The following is a 17,262-nucleotide window of genomic DNA, read 5'->3' as shown; positions in this document are numbered from 1 at the left end:
TGCCCTTCTTGTTATAGAACTGTTGTACATTTTCAGTTGCTAAGTGGAGGATAAACATAGTTACATCAGCAAAATTTCTTTGACCTTTCCAACATCTCTGCTGTTCATGGGTCTGAATGTTCTACTCTTTATATACTCTGTTGTTCAGGCCTCTCACCGCATGAAAACTCCAGCTAAACATATGACTGGAACTGCAGCGTTGCCCTTCAATCCTGCCACATTTGGAGAGGTAATTATCTCAATTTACTTCCTCAGATAACATGTACCATTATTTATTTAGAGGACAGTGTAAGAAGCTAACAGTTACCATAAGTCACCCTACATTCTAAAATTCATCTTTTAAACAGATGTTGGGATTGTCCATCCTTTATCCATCTGTCCTTAAATGGCAGTCTGAACAGGATTTTCAGGGGAGATTGAGAGGAACATTCCCAAGAGGGCTGTTCCACTGCTTTCTGCAGCATACCTAATGTAATACAGAGGGAAAAGCTGGCAAAAGCCACATTATGCTCCTTGAGGCTCTTCTTTTTGTAGCAGATGCTCTGGCTTTTGTGATCTGTAGACACAAACTCAAATGTGATGCAAGGTCTGTATTAGCAATGTGTGGGGTTGCATTTGTATGCATGCCAAACTGATACAGGGTACAGGCTGAACTGCCTGCAGGGAGCTTGCATCAGACGATGATAAGCCAAAAGTTTGTGTATGATTTAATCTTTTGAGAGTGATGCAATGCTTGCACAGGTGTAAGGTTTGTTATGCTAGATTTGATTGAAGAAGAAACTGTCTTGGTTTGGTTACATTAAATACAGCATATTCCCTGCTCTTTTATTTTGCTTCCTCCATGGTTTTCCAAGTGCTCATGCACTCAGTATGCTGTGTTTTTCTCTCCTTTACTTAGATAGTTCTGTATCTGCGGATGTGTCTTGCTCACAGTGCAGGTGTGGTGCCAACCTCACAGAGCTTGGCAGATATGCAAGACCATGCTCCAGCCATTGGACGTTACATAAGAAACCTCATGTCTGGCAACCACGTATCTTTCTCTTCCTCCTCTTCAAAAAGTGCAGAAACAAACCCTGTACATATATATATTGGCCTTCTTCAGCAGCTGTTAGCTGGTGTTGGAGGTAAGAAGCTGTGTGCAGCAGCATCTTGAAGAAAAATTCTTATCTTACTAGAAATGAGGTACCATGCCCAGTGCTTTGAACTGGGCTGCAGTGATCACAGGGTTGAAACACAGACTATATACTCTTCAGTTTAAACTTTGTCTCTTCTAGCCTGCTGTGTAGGGAGTAGAAAGCAGGACAGTAAAATTGCACCATTGGTTGACATATGCTTTAAAAATGTGAGGCCACTGTCTACAAGAGTCTTCTCACCAGTGAATGTTCTTTATTCCTCACTCTGATAATAGCGTAATCTGCAACAAATGTAAAAGCACTTGAATGCCTTTAGAATAAATGGCTACCAGAATGACTGCTTCTGTTAGTTTTCCTAATGTTTCTGAGAAATAACTATAACCTATTATTCTATATTGGTTGTTATCCTTAGTGAATTGCAAATGAATGCTCTGAAATGCCTGATACTGCTTAACATCTTTTTAACACTGGTTGTTAGATCGTTGGAAATACTGTGATTGTTTGATAACTTGATTCTTTAATTACTGTTTAGGTTTGCCAGTCATGTATTGTCTTCTAGAAGTTGTTTCAGTGTATCCAGAAAAATTAGCCACCAGATTTGTAGACAAATTGGATTGGATAAAGGTATGTTGAAAATCCTTTTTTTCTGGTTTATTTTTTTGTGTGGAGGGGGTTTGGCATTAGCAAAATCGCATTTTCCCATGGTGGAATGGAGTACTATTTCCAAGTACACACTTAATTTGAAAGCTGGTATTTCTATTTACAGTCAGTACTTTGTGAGGTGTTACATGTAGCAGGATGGGGAAAACTATTTTTTGATTCTTTGGTGCTAGTGATTTTGTTTGTTTTGTTTGTTCTGGGTAATCTATGTCATTGATCCTGTTGGTATAGTCAGTCAGTTTTCCTCTTGATCAGAAGATCCATTAAACAGTAAAAGAAAACTGAAGACAAAATTCTGCAAATAATGTTTAACAATGGGAATGTTCCAGTGGGTGGATGTGAGTGGCGGCTTCTCAGAAAATGAGATGGATTAGATCCCTAATTGCTGTAGAGTTTGTGGAGGTTTTTTTTTTTCTTTTATTAGCATGAAATAAAAGAACAGATAAACTGGAGCCTACTGGGGAATAAGCCAAAGAGAATTCTGCTTTCCCTAGGTTCTTTTCTCAGACTGATTTGCTTCAAGCAGCCAGAATTTGCTAAGCTCTTACAGATTGCCTTTGCTTTCATTGGGGGAATCCATAAAAAAAAAAAAAAAAACTTGGTTGAGTTAAAGAAAAATTAGCATGTGTTCTAGTAATTTTTCCTGCTGATATCTGTGCTGCATTGTACTGTATACAGTTTACCACGTATCATTTAAGTGCAGGTATGAACCTCAAAGGAGACAACTTAAAAACATTCTCCTTTTCAGTATTGCTCATCATCTACAGAATAATCTTCTTTTTCTTTGTCCTGGTGTCCATTTACAAAAATAAGCTTCTAGGAGTGGTAACTGATACTACCTAGTTCCAAAAATACTGTTGTAAATCATCCTTTATATGATTTCACTTTGCCAAGTAGAAGGAACAGGTCCAAGGGTTTGTTAGAAATCAGCCATGTGATCTGATGCAGGTTTTGAGTTGAAGTTAGAGTTATGTTTCATGAGCCTGACAGATCTCATTTCTTGTTTTTTTGCTTGGCTCGGATTTGCCTTCTTTGTGGTGGCCCAAGCCATTCAAAGATTTGGGTATAAATTTTTCATGAGTGTGTTGCATTATACATCAGATTAGTGGCAGAGATAAATTTATATCTTAACAAATGACCTGAGGCTTCCCAAATTGAACTTTCTAACAATTTAGATAATACAAGGTCTTTAATACAAAGTGGATAAATTGCATTGAGAGCTGTGATTTCCTGGCCACTTATTTTTGTCACCATTGGATATAACTGATTTAACCTCTGGAGGCTTTTTTTTCCTTTGATTAGTAAAAAGGAAATAGAAGCCTCCACTAGCTCAGGAAAAATAGTGCCTTTAGGAGTTTTTTTAGCTCAGTAAGGATGCAAAATTTGGAAGCTCTTCTCCCAAGATAAAATTTGCCAAGCATTCAGTGTTTAACACAGAACATGTGGGTAGCCCTCCTGTGGCTAGTGGTAATCTCGCTTCTAAAAGCTGAGCTTGTAATGAATGCTTTGCTGAATTGAGTGCTTTGTTTCTTACTAAATGGTAATGCTGTCAGTTCAAAGAGTGGTTTCTGCGTTAAGTACTGTTTATGTAGCTGCATGACAGTTGTGCTTATATATTGAAGCTCTGTACGAACAGACTGTATAAGCAACTGCTTCCATATTTTATGTTTCTTTTTAAAACTCCTGCAGAGCCTGATGAACACGAACAAAGAAGAAATGCGTGAGCTCGCAGCCCTGTTTTATTCTGTAGTGCTGTCTACCATGTCTGGAGATGAGCTTAGGGCTTCCTTGGAGCAGCTGATCAAGATGACAAAAGACAACCATGTAACTATCTTCCTTTGTCTGCTGCTTCTTGGGGTGTTTTGTGTCATGTAACTGGTAGGAAATCCAAATCTCAGTGTGCCCAGGATGTATTAGCCTTAATCTAGGTGTAAAATTAAGTAACTTCCAGTTGAACAGTGAGAAGAGATTTTTGTTGTAGTTGAGTGCAACAGATCTTTATTAAATTAATCCCTGAAGCTCTTGTTAAGGTCGATAGGAGGATTTCCTGGAGGCAGCTCCCAAGCAAAGCCAGCACTGTCATGTATTTAACCAGTTTTAGCCAGCTAAATATTCCTCGTCCCATTGGGTGGTAATGGATCACACCACCTACCTCAAACAGTTTATCGATTCCTTATTTGTGAGCAGCTATAAGTACCAGCAGAACTAAGAAAATGTTTAACTTGTTAGATGTTTAACTCTCCCTTCCCTCCTGAGCCACAGCTGCCTCCTGGCTCCTCATTTCCCTGAGGACAGTTTCCTCCAGCAGACTTTGCCATGTGAGGGCTGGCTCCTTCCCTCCCACACCACCTGGACTGCTCATCAGCTCTCCACCGCTGTATCATTTACATGGTGGGTTTGCCTGCCTTCCCTCTTCCAGCAGCTCCTTCCCCCTCCCATTGTCCTTATGTCTGCATTTTACCACTGTGATTATGGGGAAGGAGTCCTGAAAACAAACATGAACAGGTGTCTGTGCTGGTATATCTTGAATCCTGAAAGGGAGGGAAAGTAGTAGCATTTTTAGGCTCTGAAGGACTTAATTGGTCACCATTTTATATTGCAGATAACAGGCTCAAATGCTGACAAGAAGTGCTGATCACTTTATGTCATGATATCATGTCATGATAAACACAGTTTATTTTAAATCTATAAAAGCTGTGTCTGTAAGCCAAAGCTGTGTCATTGCTTGGTTTTACATAGGCTGCAGCCTCTGTGGTCACAAAACCAGCACAGGCAGGTGCCAGCCCCCCACTGCTGCTTTCTGCCCCAGTACCCTGTGAAGGTTGACCTTTCACAGAACCTGTCTGAGAATAAAGAGGGATGTGAACTATGAAACAAAAAAACCCAGTGTTCCCCTGCATTTTTGGGTTTGAGTCAGAGCTCTGGCTGGCTGTGCATGTACAAAGCCAGTTGAATCAGTACAGTTAATGGGGTGGTGATCTCTAGGGGCTCAGTAAGGACTGCGGTGTAAATGGATAGCTGAAGTGGAGAGGGGGAAGGACCCATTTTAAGCTGGCTTTGCTGCTGTGAGACCACAACAAGGAGCGATCTCTGGTGGCCAAGTTAGGCTGAGGATCTTGTCCTGGCAGCACAGTTGCACTGATGCAACTCTTTACAGGGTTGTGATAAAAAACATATATGAACTAATCTGAGTTTAAGCCCCTGATCCCTTCCTTTTTATTTTTTTAATCAAGGTAGAATTTAAGTCTCTCAGCCTTAATTCTGCGCAAAATCCTTTTTTTAGAATTCACCTATGGGAAAGAGCACTGTCTATTAAGATAGTCTCAGGACCAGTTCACCACTGGAGAAATTAATGTTTTTGATGTTTAATGGTAATAATTAGGTTTCACAGTTTGTGGCCTACCAAACTGTGTAGGAGCATAACCTTCAGTATTCATAAGACAAGTGTGTTCTTATTCTCAGCAATGCAAATCTAGAGTAATTCCCCTTTACAGCTTTTTAGCAAAGAGCACATTTTGTGCCCTTGATCTGAGTATGTCCCTTTAAGTAGAAACAGCATAGTATTATATTAGTTCACCTTCATAAGTCTGTACTTACAAACCAGATGAGTTGGTCTTCTAAAATTTTTTTTTTTTGCCTAGCTACCAAGGGGTGGACTTTAGGAATGTGAGTGCTGGTGATAAATTCTTAATCTGTCGTCCTAAAACTCTTTTAAATTTTGTTAATCTATTTTAAAGGATTCCATCCATCAAAGAGCACTAGCAATATCAAACTCTCTGTTGTTTCATTATGTGGTAGAACTCTGCATTATTCAGGGTGCCTTCTCATCTGGCTTGTCCATATATGCCTTTAAATTCATGCTTTGCACAAAGTGTTACCTTGAAAATGAGATTTTCTGCACTGTTGTTGTCTGTAGAGCCCGGAGGTTCAACATGGATCCTTGTTGGCTTTGGGATTTACAGTAGGAAGGTGCTTGGCCAAAGGGAAAATCAGAATGATGGAGCTACGTGACATAGAACAGCCAAACACTGCAGTCATGCCGGAACAAGAACAGCTCATAAAGTCGACGACAGAGACAATAGGTAACTTCCTGCCTAAGACTTTGTTTTTTTCAACCACTGTAGACTGAGGACATTTCTAAGGTATTCAGCCTGTAGATAGATGCTGTATTCTTGAGTTCACTTTCTGTGATAGAATTTACTGTCTCTAAAAATGTTGTCTGATAAGATGTATGTATGTATCGCTTTCCAACAAGAATTAGTGGGAATCCTAGCTCATACACCAACACAGCATATTTAGGAGCAGTGCCACTGCCTAGACTCCTTTCAGTGTCTCTTTTCACTTTGATTTTGTTCTAGCATAATGCTTCCTACCAGCTGTAGAGGAGATAAATGCTTTGCTTCTTGCATAGGTAAGATAGAAGTGCCTGCCTGCTGCTAAATAATACAAAATCCAAGTCATCTTGGTTTTGTTTTTCCTGTAGGTTCTTTTCTGAACAGCACCTCTCCATTCCTCGTGGTGGCTGCTTGTACAGCTCTTGGGGAGATTGGCAGGAACGGCCCCTTGCCAATCCCCAGTGAAGGAACAGGATTTACAAAGCTGCAACTTGTTGAAAGCTTATTGGCCCGAATCCCTTCCAGCAAGGAAACAAATAAGGCAAGATTTTGTAGTGTTTTTATGATTCTTGTTCCTTTCTGGAATGCTTTCACCCCAGGTTGATGTATTACCTGCCAAACTCAGCCTCATTTTTTAAAGGAATTAAGCTTATAATTTGCTTTAGTGAGTCAGAATTAGGCTAAGGGTTTTCAGAATTAGGCTAAGGGTTTTCAGAATTAGGCTAAGGGTTTTTCCAGTGTTGTCTGGCAGTTGATAACTTGTGCTTTCTATAGTCTTTCTATAGTCATAAAGGATGAAAACTTATGAATAATCATAATTTTAATTCGGGAAAAATGGCAGTATCTTCTTTTACCTGGAAATAGTCCTCAACAGTAGCAGGACATTTGTTTTGATCTGTGTTTTTCAAGAGAGGTGTGCTGATTTATCTAATAAGTCATTTGCATGTCTAACTTCTGGTACCTTAAGTGAAACTTCAGCAAAGGTTAAGAAAGAGTGGGTTTAAAGTATGTCATCTGGACTTACAGGAAGGGTAAGTGATGGTGTTGTTTTTTTGTTTGTATTGAAGATGAAGGAACGAGCAATACAAACATTAGGTTACTTCCCAGTGGGAGATGAAGATTTTCCCCACCAGAAGCTACTGTTGCAGGGTTTGATGGATTCTGTGGAGGTAAGGCACTGTCAGTGTATTATTATTCTTTATAGTGCAGTGAGTATTTCTATTTGGATGCTTTTTATATACTCTAGAGTCAGGTTTACAAGGGGAGCTGTTTTTTTGTAATGGTGCCTATGGGGTTTTTTAAACTGCCTTAAAATAGAGAGCAGAGGTAGGTTTGGGGCTTGTAAAATGTTTTATGCCACAGTTTTAAAATTTGCCAGTCGAGATCTCTGTCCCAGTCTCTGAGATGAATATGTGTTCCCCTTCAGGAGAGCCACCTGTACGTATAAAATCTTAAGAGCTGATAGGAATGAAGCCATAGGTCTGTATTTTGACCTTCAAAAGTGTCCTAAAAGTAGATAATCACCTTTTTCAACTGAACTACATCATCTGATAGAACTCACTTGAACTGGAAACGTTTATAGGAATACATGTATCTTGTCAGTCTAAAAGCATCAGTGGAGTACACTGCATTCTTTCACAGTACTTCAGAGCTGCTATACATAAGTATGTCAGGCAGCAAAATTAAATAGTCAAGGAGTTTCAAGTGTCAAGTGCTCTTCATTTACAACTTGTTTTACCTTTCTTCCTTCTTCATACTAACAAAGGACCCAGCATTGTAGAAGCAGCTATTGATTATCAGGCAGGCTGGCTTTGTCGAGTCCTCTAATCTGATGTGATCAAACAAGCAAGAATAGCAAGAACATTGTGTACACAAAACATAAAATGATGTTTCTGAGTGCCGTGTTTATTTCCTTAACTACTTAGGGACATTACAGCTTCCATTAGATTGCAGGAAGCTAAGGGCTTACTTCTCCAAATGCCTGAGCATTTTGTGCTTCCAGAGAATAAGGAAAGCAATCTAGAAGGTACTCAGCAGGTATGGAAATCAGTTCTTCTGACTCAAGATTCATAGTAAATAATTACAAGAAAGTGGCAGAGTTCTGCACATTCTGTTCCAGAGAGCTTAGAGAATAGTGGAAGGCAGACAGAGAAGCAGAGCAAAGTATTGTCTGAATTCTTCTAATGACAAAAATAAATTTGTGCATCTCTTAATGGTGATCAGCTTCTGAATGGAATTACAAGAGAATCTTTTACTACGGCATACTATACCAAAGCCACACTAATTTTAGTTAATGACTGGCAGTCTCGTTCTGAATTTGTTTTATTTTCATCCTATCTTTCCAGTTCTTTCAACTAAGTTGAACCTTGCAGAAACTAACAAATGCTTTGTAGGAGGTACACTTTAAAAATAAGTATGGAAATTTTTGCTCTTACCATTCATTTTGGAGAGTTTGACATTAGCTTAGTTTCCATCAATTCCAGTAGATCTGAGGTGCTACGTAGTCTCAGAAGCTCACCAAAAGAGTGATCTTGCTGCAAATTGGTGCTGAGAATTAGGATTGGGAGAGAGACCGAGGTTTTGTGGCGTAAGTGCCAAAAGTTTTGGTGTGTGTTTAATTAGTACTGTCAGTGAGGTTCTGTTGTGTTTTTCAGGCCAAACAAATAGAATTGCAGTTCACTGTTGGTGAAGCTATCACCAGTGCTGCTGTGGGAACCAGCTCGGTGGCTGCACGTGATGCATGGACAGTCACAGAGGAGGAATATATCCCTCCTTCAGGTAGGCCCTCCTAATACATGGGCTGAGTTGAGGAATGTAAATTTTCATGGTTCTGGACTAACGCTTGTCTCCATAAGTTTATTGCTGTCATGTTTAATTTGTAATAGTAGAAGTGAGAGATATTTTGTGTTTGTTTATGTCTGTTCAGTGTTCTGCAATGCTGATTATATATGGGTTGTTTTACCTTTTCAAGTCCATCTGCTCAGAGAGTAGAAGACTTGACTTTGTGTGCTGTTTAAATAGCTTCTTGATGAAATCTAATTCATTGTCACTTGACACTGGACTTGTTTTATTTTTTCATTTTAGTTTGACACGTTGGGTTATTTTCAAGTTTAACACATACAGACCTTTCAAAATAGCATTTTGAAGCCTGCACTGGACAATAGGGTTATAAAATTAAATTACAAGTCTTTTTCCAACAACTTGGAGTGATATGATCGAGTGACATTTACATGCAGTAAATGGAGACATTTTATTTAAGGATTAAGATTCTGTACCCATTGAAATACAAGCATGACAAAATGCTAGCTTCCAAACAGACAGCTGTAAATATCAGCCTCAGACCTGCAAACAGGTGTTCTAATGTTGTGAGAGTGGTCTTAGATTTCCAGTGCACATGAAGCTGAGCATGTGCAGAAAGGGGTAGAAACCTAACCCTGCCATTGTTCCAGAAATTGAGTCCTAAAACAACAACAAAAAAAGTAGTGCACTGAGTCTTGCGATATGAGTGGTACCTCGTCTTGGCTACAGGCTATGAAACACTTTCCTGAAGTAATGTTAAGAGGACTCTATTCAGTGTTTCTATTAGGAGAAATACTTCCCCATTGACTCCAGAGAAGACTTTTCCTAAATAAGCAGAGATTAAGGTATCACCTGAATACTCATGGGCTGATTAGGTTTTTTATTGCCACTGCACATTATTGAAATTAAAAATGTCTGTGGTTGATTCTCGAGGCTCCATAACTCCTCTCCATTTTTCTTTCTTTCATATAGATTTGAAAGTGAATGATGTGGTTCCCTGGGTCCTAGACCTTATACTGACCAAGCACATTATCAGTCCCAACCCACACATTAGGCAGGCAGCTTGCATCTGGCTTCTATCGATGGTGAAGAAGCTGAGCACACACAAAGCAATTAAGGTAAGAAATATGCCCTTTCCTAACACTGGTTCCTTGTCCTTATTTTTGCTTCTCACCTCCTTTCTGTCCCATCCTTCCCTTTCACTTTAGTTGCCTCTTTTCCCCTGGTGTTGCTGCAGTCCTTACTGAGGTCTTTTTGAGACATGGATTATGTTTTATTACTATGGGAGCATACTAACTGGCAGATGAACGAGGCTGTTTGGCACCTCTGTAAACAAGTGACTTGCACTCAGATCAGGGTGAGCTTAGTGTAAATAGCTGTTGTAAGTTGAAGTGGCAGTACGTCTTCCCTTGGAAAGAAGAGGTTGGTGTCTATATAGTTTTTAGGATTTATTTTTGGAAAATATTAAAAGGAGCTCTAGGAATGGAAGAAGGGAGAGAACTAGATGGAATTCCTGGACTCATTCATTTAACAGAGTTTATTACTACTTTGGTACCTACATGCTTCATGTACTCTGTGTTTTTGGTGTGCTTTGATTAAAACCTTATGTTTAGGGTGCTTGTCTGTAGTGAGAGAGTGTAAAAGGTCCTATACAAGGACTCAGTAAAGCATTCCCAACCAAAATGTCCTCTCTCTGCAGAGGTACTACAGACTGCTATGTGACCATGTTACCATTTTGTGCTCTCAGGTAGTGATAAAGAACTTTGGGACAGTAAATGCTTTGCATATGTAAGCTGTTACATGTAAAACCTTGCCACATATTACACTTGTCTAAACAATGGACCTTGTGGGAAGTGGCAAAATCCACTAGTTTGGGGGTTGAAGATATCCTCAAACAGAGGATAGTCTCATCTGACTGCAAGCCAGATTTAGGACACGTATCTGCAATGTGTTAGACAAGGAAAATAAAATACATGGTTTACTAATGGCATGGTAGCCGTAAAAAGTTGGACAAATAACTGTTATCTTCTGTGAACTTTAGTCAGTCTGCTGCTTACCTCTCTGGAAAGGAGGGCAGTTCTTGTTGTAGGTGTAGCTCAAATAGGCAACTCCATTGATAGTCTCTCTTTATCTATTAGGGACTTGCCTTGAGACCAGACAAAGGATCCAAAACCTGAGATAAAAATAATATGCTTTTTTCTCATCTTGCAGTCTCATCTCAAGGATATTCAAAGTGCATTTGTTTCAATTCTGTCAGATAGTGATGGTAAGTACTATCATACCTTGGGTTGTGTCTTTTGGTGGGCATTTCACAGACAGAAAGTCACCTACACCCTCTCTGTCAAACAGCATTAAAAGATGACTGCAGAAATATCCCATTTCTGATGTAATAGGAATGATTTCTAGGCATTGCACATAGAATTAAGAAGCACAGGTTTTTTCTGTGCTTTGCTAACCGAGCACAAATCTTTTTCTGCATTTGCCACTTCAGATTGTAATAACAGAAACTGTTCAATGGTGCTACTTCCGCTCTGCTTTGGGCAGCAGCATGTGTATCACAGAGCTCTGCACGAACGGGAATTCTAAGCCTTCTTTAAGCAAGCAGATTTTGGCTTATAGGTTTACCCATGGCATTCATCAATATGTCCAAAATTCACTGAAGTTGAAGAGAACATTACAATTAACTTTGTGGGCTTCAGAGGCCAGCAGGCTGTCAGAATACTTAAGGCTCTTGGAACTCTCTCTGATATTTCAAAACCTGCAGTGACAATATTAACATGATGATGTCACCTAATTTGATGGGGGTTATGCCTTCAGAACAAATTGCTGCTTCAGAATGCAAAGTTTGTGTCTTGCCAGACTAGCTCTGCTCTAAAATGGAGAGCTGTGAACTGCAGCACAGAGCTCTATTTGCTATATTGTGATTTCTGTTGAATCTTGGTTTTGAAATTTGTGTGTTACTTGATTACATGCTTATCTTTCATTTTACTTTGTAAAATCTCTTGCAGAGCTTAGTCAAGATGTTGCTTCAAAAGGTCTTGGACTGATATATGAACTAGGGAGTGAGCAGGATCAGCAAGAGCTAGTCACCACACTCGTTGATACCCTTATGACTGGGAAAAGGTACAGTGAGCTCAGAACACTGTGAGAGAGTACTCTGAGCTATGTGTCTGATGGGAATAAAAATGTGCCTCTTGTGTGTGGAAAGAGATGTTTTGTGTCCAAGAACAAGCCATTATCCATATATACTCAGTGGGTCAAACTGGGACATTTCTTATTTCAGCTTAGGGCTTGTTGTGAGTGGAGTTGTTCTGGTTTTGTTCCATTCAACAAAGCTTCAAAATAATTATTTGGTCCTGATTCAAGCAGTTCAAATCAGTTGGGATTTAGTTAAGATTTCTACTTGCTGCATTGCGTAATTGCAAAGGACAGCAATATATTGCAGCAACTCTGCGTAATGTAAATCTTGCAAAAGTGGGGACTTGCTTGTGCCTGAAATGTACCTTTTACTAGGTTGTTAATGGTCGCTTGTCAGCTTTAGTGTGAAAAATACTGGTCTTACAGGATTCCTGGCTAGTAATTATATTGGTCAGTGGGAAATGCTCTTTAACAGCATATTCCTGTCTAACCTGGTGTGGATGTGGCCACTGTGAATGACAGAAACCTAGGCTGGGAATGTGGGGATCCAGTGGTGGTAAACGGGAAGAGATTAGATGAATGGAAATTGCATTTTTTCATTTTGAAATAGAGATTTGCTGTTCATTATACAGCTTGTGTATGGCTCCTTAACTTTACACGTTAAATGTTAATGAGATTCCTTGCAGTGTGTGTGACTTTGCCCACCCAATCTGTTCGGAACTGAAAGAATGGGAAGTTATATAAAGTTACATAGAGTTCATAAAGCAAAACATCAACTTTTTCTGTAGCATACAGTCCATTGAGGGGTAGAGTTTGGTAGAGCTAATGCTGGACCTTTTTTCTACCAGAGCCAAACAAGAGATGACTGGAGAAACTGTGGTGTTTCAGGGTGGCCTGAGCAAAACCCCAGATGGGTAAGTTTACTGACAGTCTCAGTGACAGAACACAGTCAGTGCTGAAACAGTATTCCCTCTGCTTCCTGGGCTTTTTGTTCCTTCTTGTCTTAAGTTATCATAACTATTTTCTTGTACTACAGATAGGATGTTCGCTTCTCTCTGCTTTAGGCTGTGATTTGCCTATAGCTTTAGCTATTATGGCATTTGTGTGGCTAAAAATAGTGACACTGCTTTCCTTTCTGCTTTCCAAAGTCAAGGCCTTTCTACCTACAAGGAGCTTTGTTCACTGGCTAGTGATCTCAATCAGCCAGACCTGGTGTACAAATTCATGAATCTGGCCAACCATCATGCCATGTGGAATTCTCGAAAGGTAATTTGCAGCTTTCATACCACTTCAGTTCCCACTGTGAACTCTGGAAACAGAAACTGCATTTCTCTAGCTGTGGTTATGTGACCTATGAATGTGGGAGCTATTTGTTGATGCTTTGGTGTCAGGTCCAATGCAAATTTACCAGCCTGAGAAACAAATTTAAGATTAGTTTAAATTCTTACAACAAAACATTGGTATCACAGGGTTCATATCATCCTACATTCCACTCTGAATCAGCTGTGATCCTTTCCTTTTACTTTTGAGTGTGCTTAGAGGCCAGTTCTTGATGTTTTTAAACAGTGAGATAATATTTTAAAAACTGGATGAATTTTCAGATGCCAGAGAAAGTGACCTGTGTTATGTAAAAAGGCAGAGCAAAAAGTGTTCAGCAACAAGTTGCTAAAAAGCCAGTCAACAATAAAATAGTTTAATCACTGTTTTAAAAAGAATCTTTTTTTAACTCAAATCTTGATATTTTAAAGCTACTGGGACATTTAAAAAAGCCAAAATACTACTGGATCAACCTCCTGCCAACAACATACCATCATAAATTTGAAGATTTTAAGTATAATTTTCAGAGCTTAAACTTGTGGACTTTTTCACTGGCTTCACATAAGTATGGAATAACTTTTGTGCCTGAGCAGGCAGTGTGTTTTCATGCAGAAGACCCAGGTAGCTGCATCTACTGTATTGCACCTTCTGTGCTTTTTCATGCTTGCTACCTGAGGCTTTGACTCTCTGGCAACACCACTTAGTGCAAAAAACAAGCCCCAGCATTAACTTTCATCCAAAGTTTGACAAGTCAGCATGTCTCTCAAGATTTCCTTCTCTTTGCACTGGGACTTCAGAATTCCTGACTCTTGTGGAATTTCACCAGCCAGGATCAGTCAAGAAAATCCAGTCAGCAACTGTAGGCTGAGCTTTGGCGTTTGAAGGATTTGCAGAATAATTTTAAATTGAAGGGGGTTTCTGGAAGTTGTGCTTCAAACCCCCACACAATAGCTAGGCAGTGCAAGCTGTTCAGGGCCTTGCAGATGATGCCTCCCTTTTCTTTATACTTTCTGCAACCTTTTGCTCCTCTCAGCAGTGGTCCTAACTGAGAGCATGTTTTCATTACCCTTCCTATTCTAGACTAACCCAGAGAGCACATCCTGTCCTGGAAATCCCTAGCATGGGGTTTTGGGTGGCAGCTTTTGACACAGCAAGTCAGGAAACATGAAGTCATTAGAGGCAGTCCCTGCACTGTATGGAGCAATTTCTTAGTGGGCTGTCCTGCCAAATCCCATGGGCCTTCACAGGCGAGTATCATTTCCACTGTGTTAGAATTGACAGTGGACTCAACAGTGTTGGAGAAGAAAAGAACATGGAAGAATACTTGAGTTAAAAGTAAATATGACAGATGAAAATGATAATTCCCAGAAATTTCAGGTTGTGGAGCTAAGGTAGAGTTGTTTTATTTTTTAAGTTCCTAAGTTATTCTAGTTCTTCTAAATGCAGCAGAGTTGTAGGGAAGCAGTGACTCACCCTCACCAGTTTTTCCAGGAAAGAATCTTTCAGAATAACATACTCAAATCTTTGTAGTTTTCATTCTCTACCACCACTTTTGCAGATTAGGTCAATCGGTATCTTGAAATGGAGGTTGGTGAGAAGGAAGTTTTGAAGTACTGTGTTGTCTGCTGAGTGTGATTTTATTCTTGAGAGCACTATGGTACTGTAGTACTGATGGGGAGCTAATTCTGGTGCCATTGTAGTCCTTACGATTTGGTCTAAATCTAAACTCTTGTCAGTCAGCTTTGCCACTAACTGTGGTGTGCCGAGGAGCAATAACTGAATGAACAAGCAGATTGTTTCAACAAATGCTCTTTTGTCATCATTTCAGGGAGCAGCTTTTGGTTTCAATGTGATAGCTGCCAAGGCTGGAGAGCAGCTGGCTCCATTTTTGCCCCAGCTTCTTCCTCGGCTCTACCGATACCAGTTTGACCCCAACCTGGGCATTCGACAGGCAATGATCAGCATTTGGAATGCCTTGGTCACTGACAAGTCGATGGTGAGTGAGCAACAAAGTGCAGAGTGGTGGGTTTGCTGGTAGCCAGCAGCATCTCAGAGATCCTCATGGGACGAGCTGCATCTTGTGAAAGGAGGGTCTGTGCAAAAAGGGGTGAGGTATTGTCCTTCAGAGAAAGAGGAACTTCGGTCCATGGATGACCTGGAGCATGTGCAGAGGTTTTGCACTGCCTCGTACATGTGAAAGGATATCTCAGACCTTGTTTGTGCAGCCGGTGTTAAAGTTTGTGATTTACTTTACTTAAAGTGGTGTCTTTTCACACTCCAGTATTGCTTTGATATTGCTTATGAGAAGCTCTTCAGGAATCCTTATGGCCTAAGATGCCCTTCTTAGAGTAAGATATGGTTCCTCAGTTTTTAAATGGGAGGATGCCCATGGGAAGAGGCTGTACATCAGTTTGAGGATAATGCCTCCCAGACAAGCTTCAGGAAAAAGAGATTCCCTCACTCTGACTCTGAAAGGCCTGGAATTGGGTTTGCAAATCTTTTCTCCTAGCAAAGCTGCTCTTACCATGAAGTCTTTTGTTCTGATCCCTCATCAAAGCACAACTGATTCTCCTATAAATAGATGTTTGGTTCTGCATCTAGACAGTTCAATTGATAAAGGACTGAGGGACTTTGCTCTTTTCTTATCGTCTCTGTCACAGTGTTAAGGCCTGAAGCAGTGCAGAGAAAGGCATGTTTAAAGCAAAAGCAAATCAGTAAGTTTGCATGGGGTCAGCTCTGGCAAGCATTAGTTCATCTGCTGTGGCTGAAAGTAGGCTGTATTGTCCAAAAGGACTTTTTTTTTTTTTTTTTACATAGTACAGAACAAGGATGCATGGTCCATGCTTGTTTAATGATTTTTTTTTTCCTTTTTTTAATAATAGGTTGATAAGTACATGAAGGAAATTCTTGAAGATTTGATCACTAACCTAACCAGCAGTCTGTGGAGGATCAGGGAATCCAGGTATTGCTAAGAAACATAACAGATTTTTCTTTGAACTATCTTTTTTTCTCTTCTTCACTGTAAACTTGTTAACCTGAAGAAGTTGAGGTGGGGAAGAGGACACATCTGTTCATCAGGATAGAGCCCAATCTTGCAGTCTGCATTGAAGTGTGGTACAATCTGTTTGCTCTATTGGGCCTGAAATTTTTTATTGCCTGTAGCTTGAGCATGATACTAAACAATGTTCTCTGAAGGAGGAGTTTTCTGGTCACAAAGTTCTTGCCTATCCTTGGACCTAAAATATTGCTTAACGTTAGAAAATATTGGCAGTCTGGCTATATATGTACTTGGCAGCAGGATGCCAGTCAGTATAGCATTTTTAATAAACTGCTTTTTGTTTAGAATGGTTTGTAGTTATGCTGTATTGAATATTTCCATTTTAATTTCAGTTCCAGACTTCAGACCGTTTTGTTTTGTTTTCATCCTGTACTTATAGAAATCTGAAATAATTTTGTAACTGTAATGTTTGCAATAGCAATTTCCACCACAGCATCCTTTCTCACTTGCTGTCACCTGTTTCAGATCTCACCTGACTGGCTGAATGGTTTTCTTCTCTGCCAAAGGAGATATTCTTGTGACAGATTTAGGGTTTGGGGAAAATAAGGAATGTGAAACAGTTCTGGGTTTTTTAACCATTTACTTATATTTATAAACATACCTCTGTATACACCTGTATCAAATAAGTACGCAATGTGAAGGAAATAAATTTCCTCGTTTGCAGCTGTCTGGCACTGAATGACTTACTGAGAGGAAGACCTTTGGATGACATTATAGACAAGCTTCCAGAGATCTGGGAAATCCTATTCAGAGTGCAAGATGACATTAAGGTAATGGAACCAATAATTAAACAGGAATGATCAAGCTCTGAGATGTTTAAAGAGAGGTTTTCTGAGAAGTCAAATTGAAGCCAATGAGAGTTGTGGGTATTAAGCAAACTAGAAATTCAGACCCCTTGAAATTAAGATTTCCACACTGCCTTAGAAATTCTTTGTGTATGTTTCTCATGGTTTTAAGTGTTGGGTTTTCATCCCTACTCTGCGTATTCTTGATGGTTCAGTGTTTTTCCTGGATATAAGAGAATTCCTAAGTATTTGCTTAA

General features: G+C 39.7%; 1 protein-coding gene across 1 annotated transcript in view; it reads left to right on the top strand.

Annotated features, from left to right (window-relative positions):
• The window catches only part of ECPAS (Ecm29 proteasome adaptor and scaffold), a 57,602-nt gene that overhangs the window by 22,379 nt on the left and 17,961 nt on the right, over positions 1 to 17,262 (top strand). Inside the window, exons 16-31 of the mRNA XM_026866534.1 lie at positions 149 to 229; positions 899 to 1,124; positions 1,666 to 1,757; positions 3,483 to 3,617; positions 5,710 to 5,875; positions 6,277 to 6,449; positions 6,976 to 7,077; positions 8,563 to 8,686; positions 9,680 to 9,825; positions 10,919 to 10,973; positions 11,716 to 11,830; positions 12,694 to 12,759; positions 12,994 to 13,111; positions 14,991 to 15,158; positions 16,045 to 16,124; positions 16,885 to 16,990. Of these exons, the coding sequence (XP_026722335.1) occupies positions 149 to 229; positions 899 to 1,124; positions 1,666 to 1,757; positions 3,483 to 3,617; positions 5,710 to 5,875; positions 6,277 to 6,449; positions 6,976 to 7,077; positions 8,563 to 8,686; positions 9,680 to 9,825; positions 10,919 to 10,973; positions 11,716 to 11,830; positions 12,694 to 12,759; positions 12,994 to 13,111; positions 14,991 to 15,158; positions 16,045 to 16,124; positions 16,885 to 16,990 (1,953 nt within the window). The remainder of the gene's footprint in view (positions 1 to 148; positions 230 to 898; positions 1,125 to 1,665; positions 1,758 to 3,482; positions 3,618 to 5,709; positions 5,876 to 6,276; positions 6,450 to 6,975; positions 7,078 to 8,562; positions 8,687 to 9,679; positions 9,826 to 10,918; positions 10,974 to 11,715; positions 11,831 to 12,693; positions 12,760 to 12,993; positions 13,112 to 14,990; positions 15,159 to 16,044; positions 16,125 to 16,884; positions 16,991 to 17,262) is intronic.

The sequence above is a fragment of the Athene cunicularia genome, assembly GCF_003259725.1.
Source record: "Athene cunicularia isolate RWA chromosome Z unlocalized genomic scaffold, athCun1 chrZ_part3, whole genome shotgun sequence".
Taxonomy (NCBI): domain Eukaryota; kingdom Metazoa; phylum Chordata; class Aves; order Strigiformes; family Strigidae; genus Athene; species Athene cunicularia.
The sequence above is the reverse complement of the archived record's forward strand: the minus strand, read 5'-3'. Positions and strand labels throughout refer to the sequence as shown.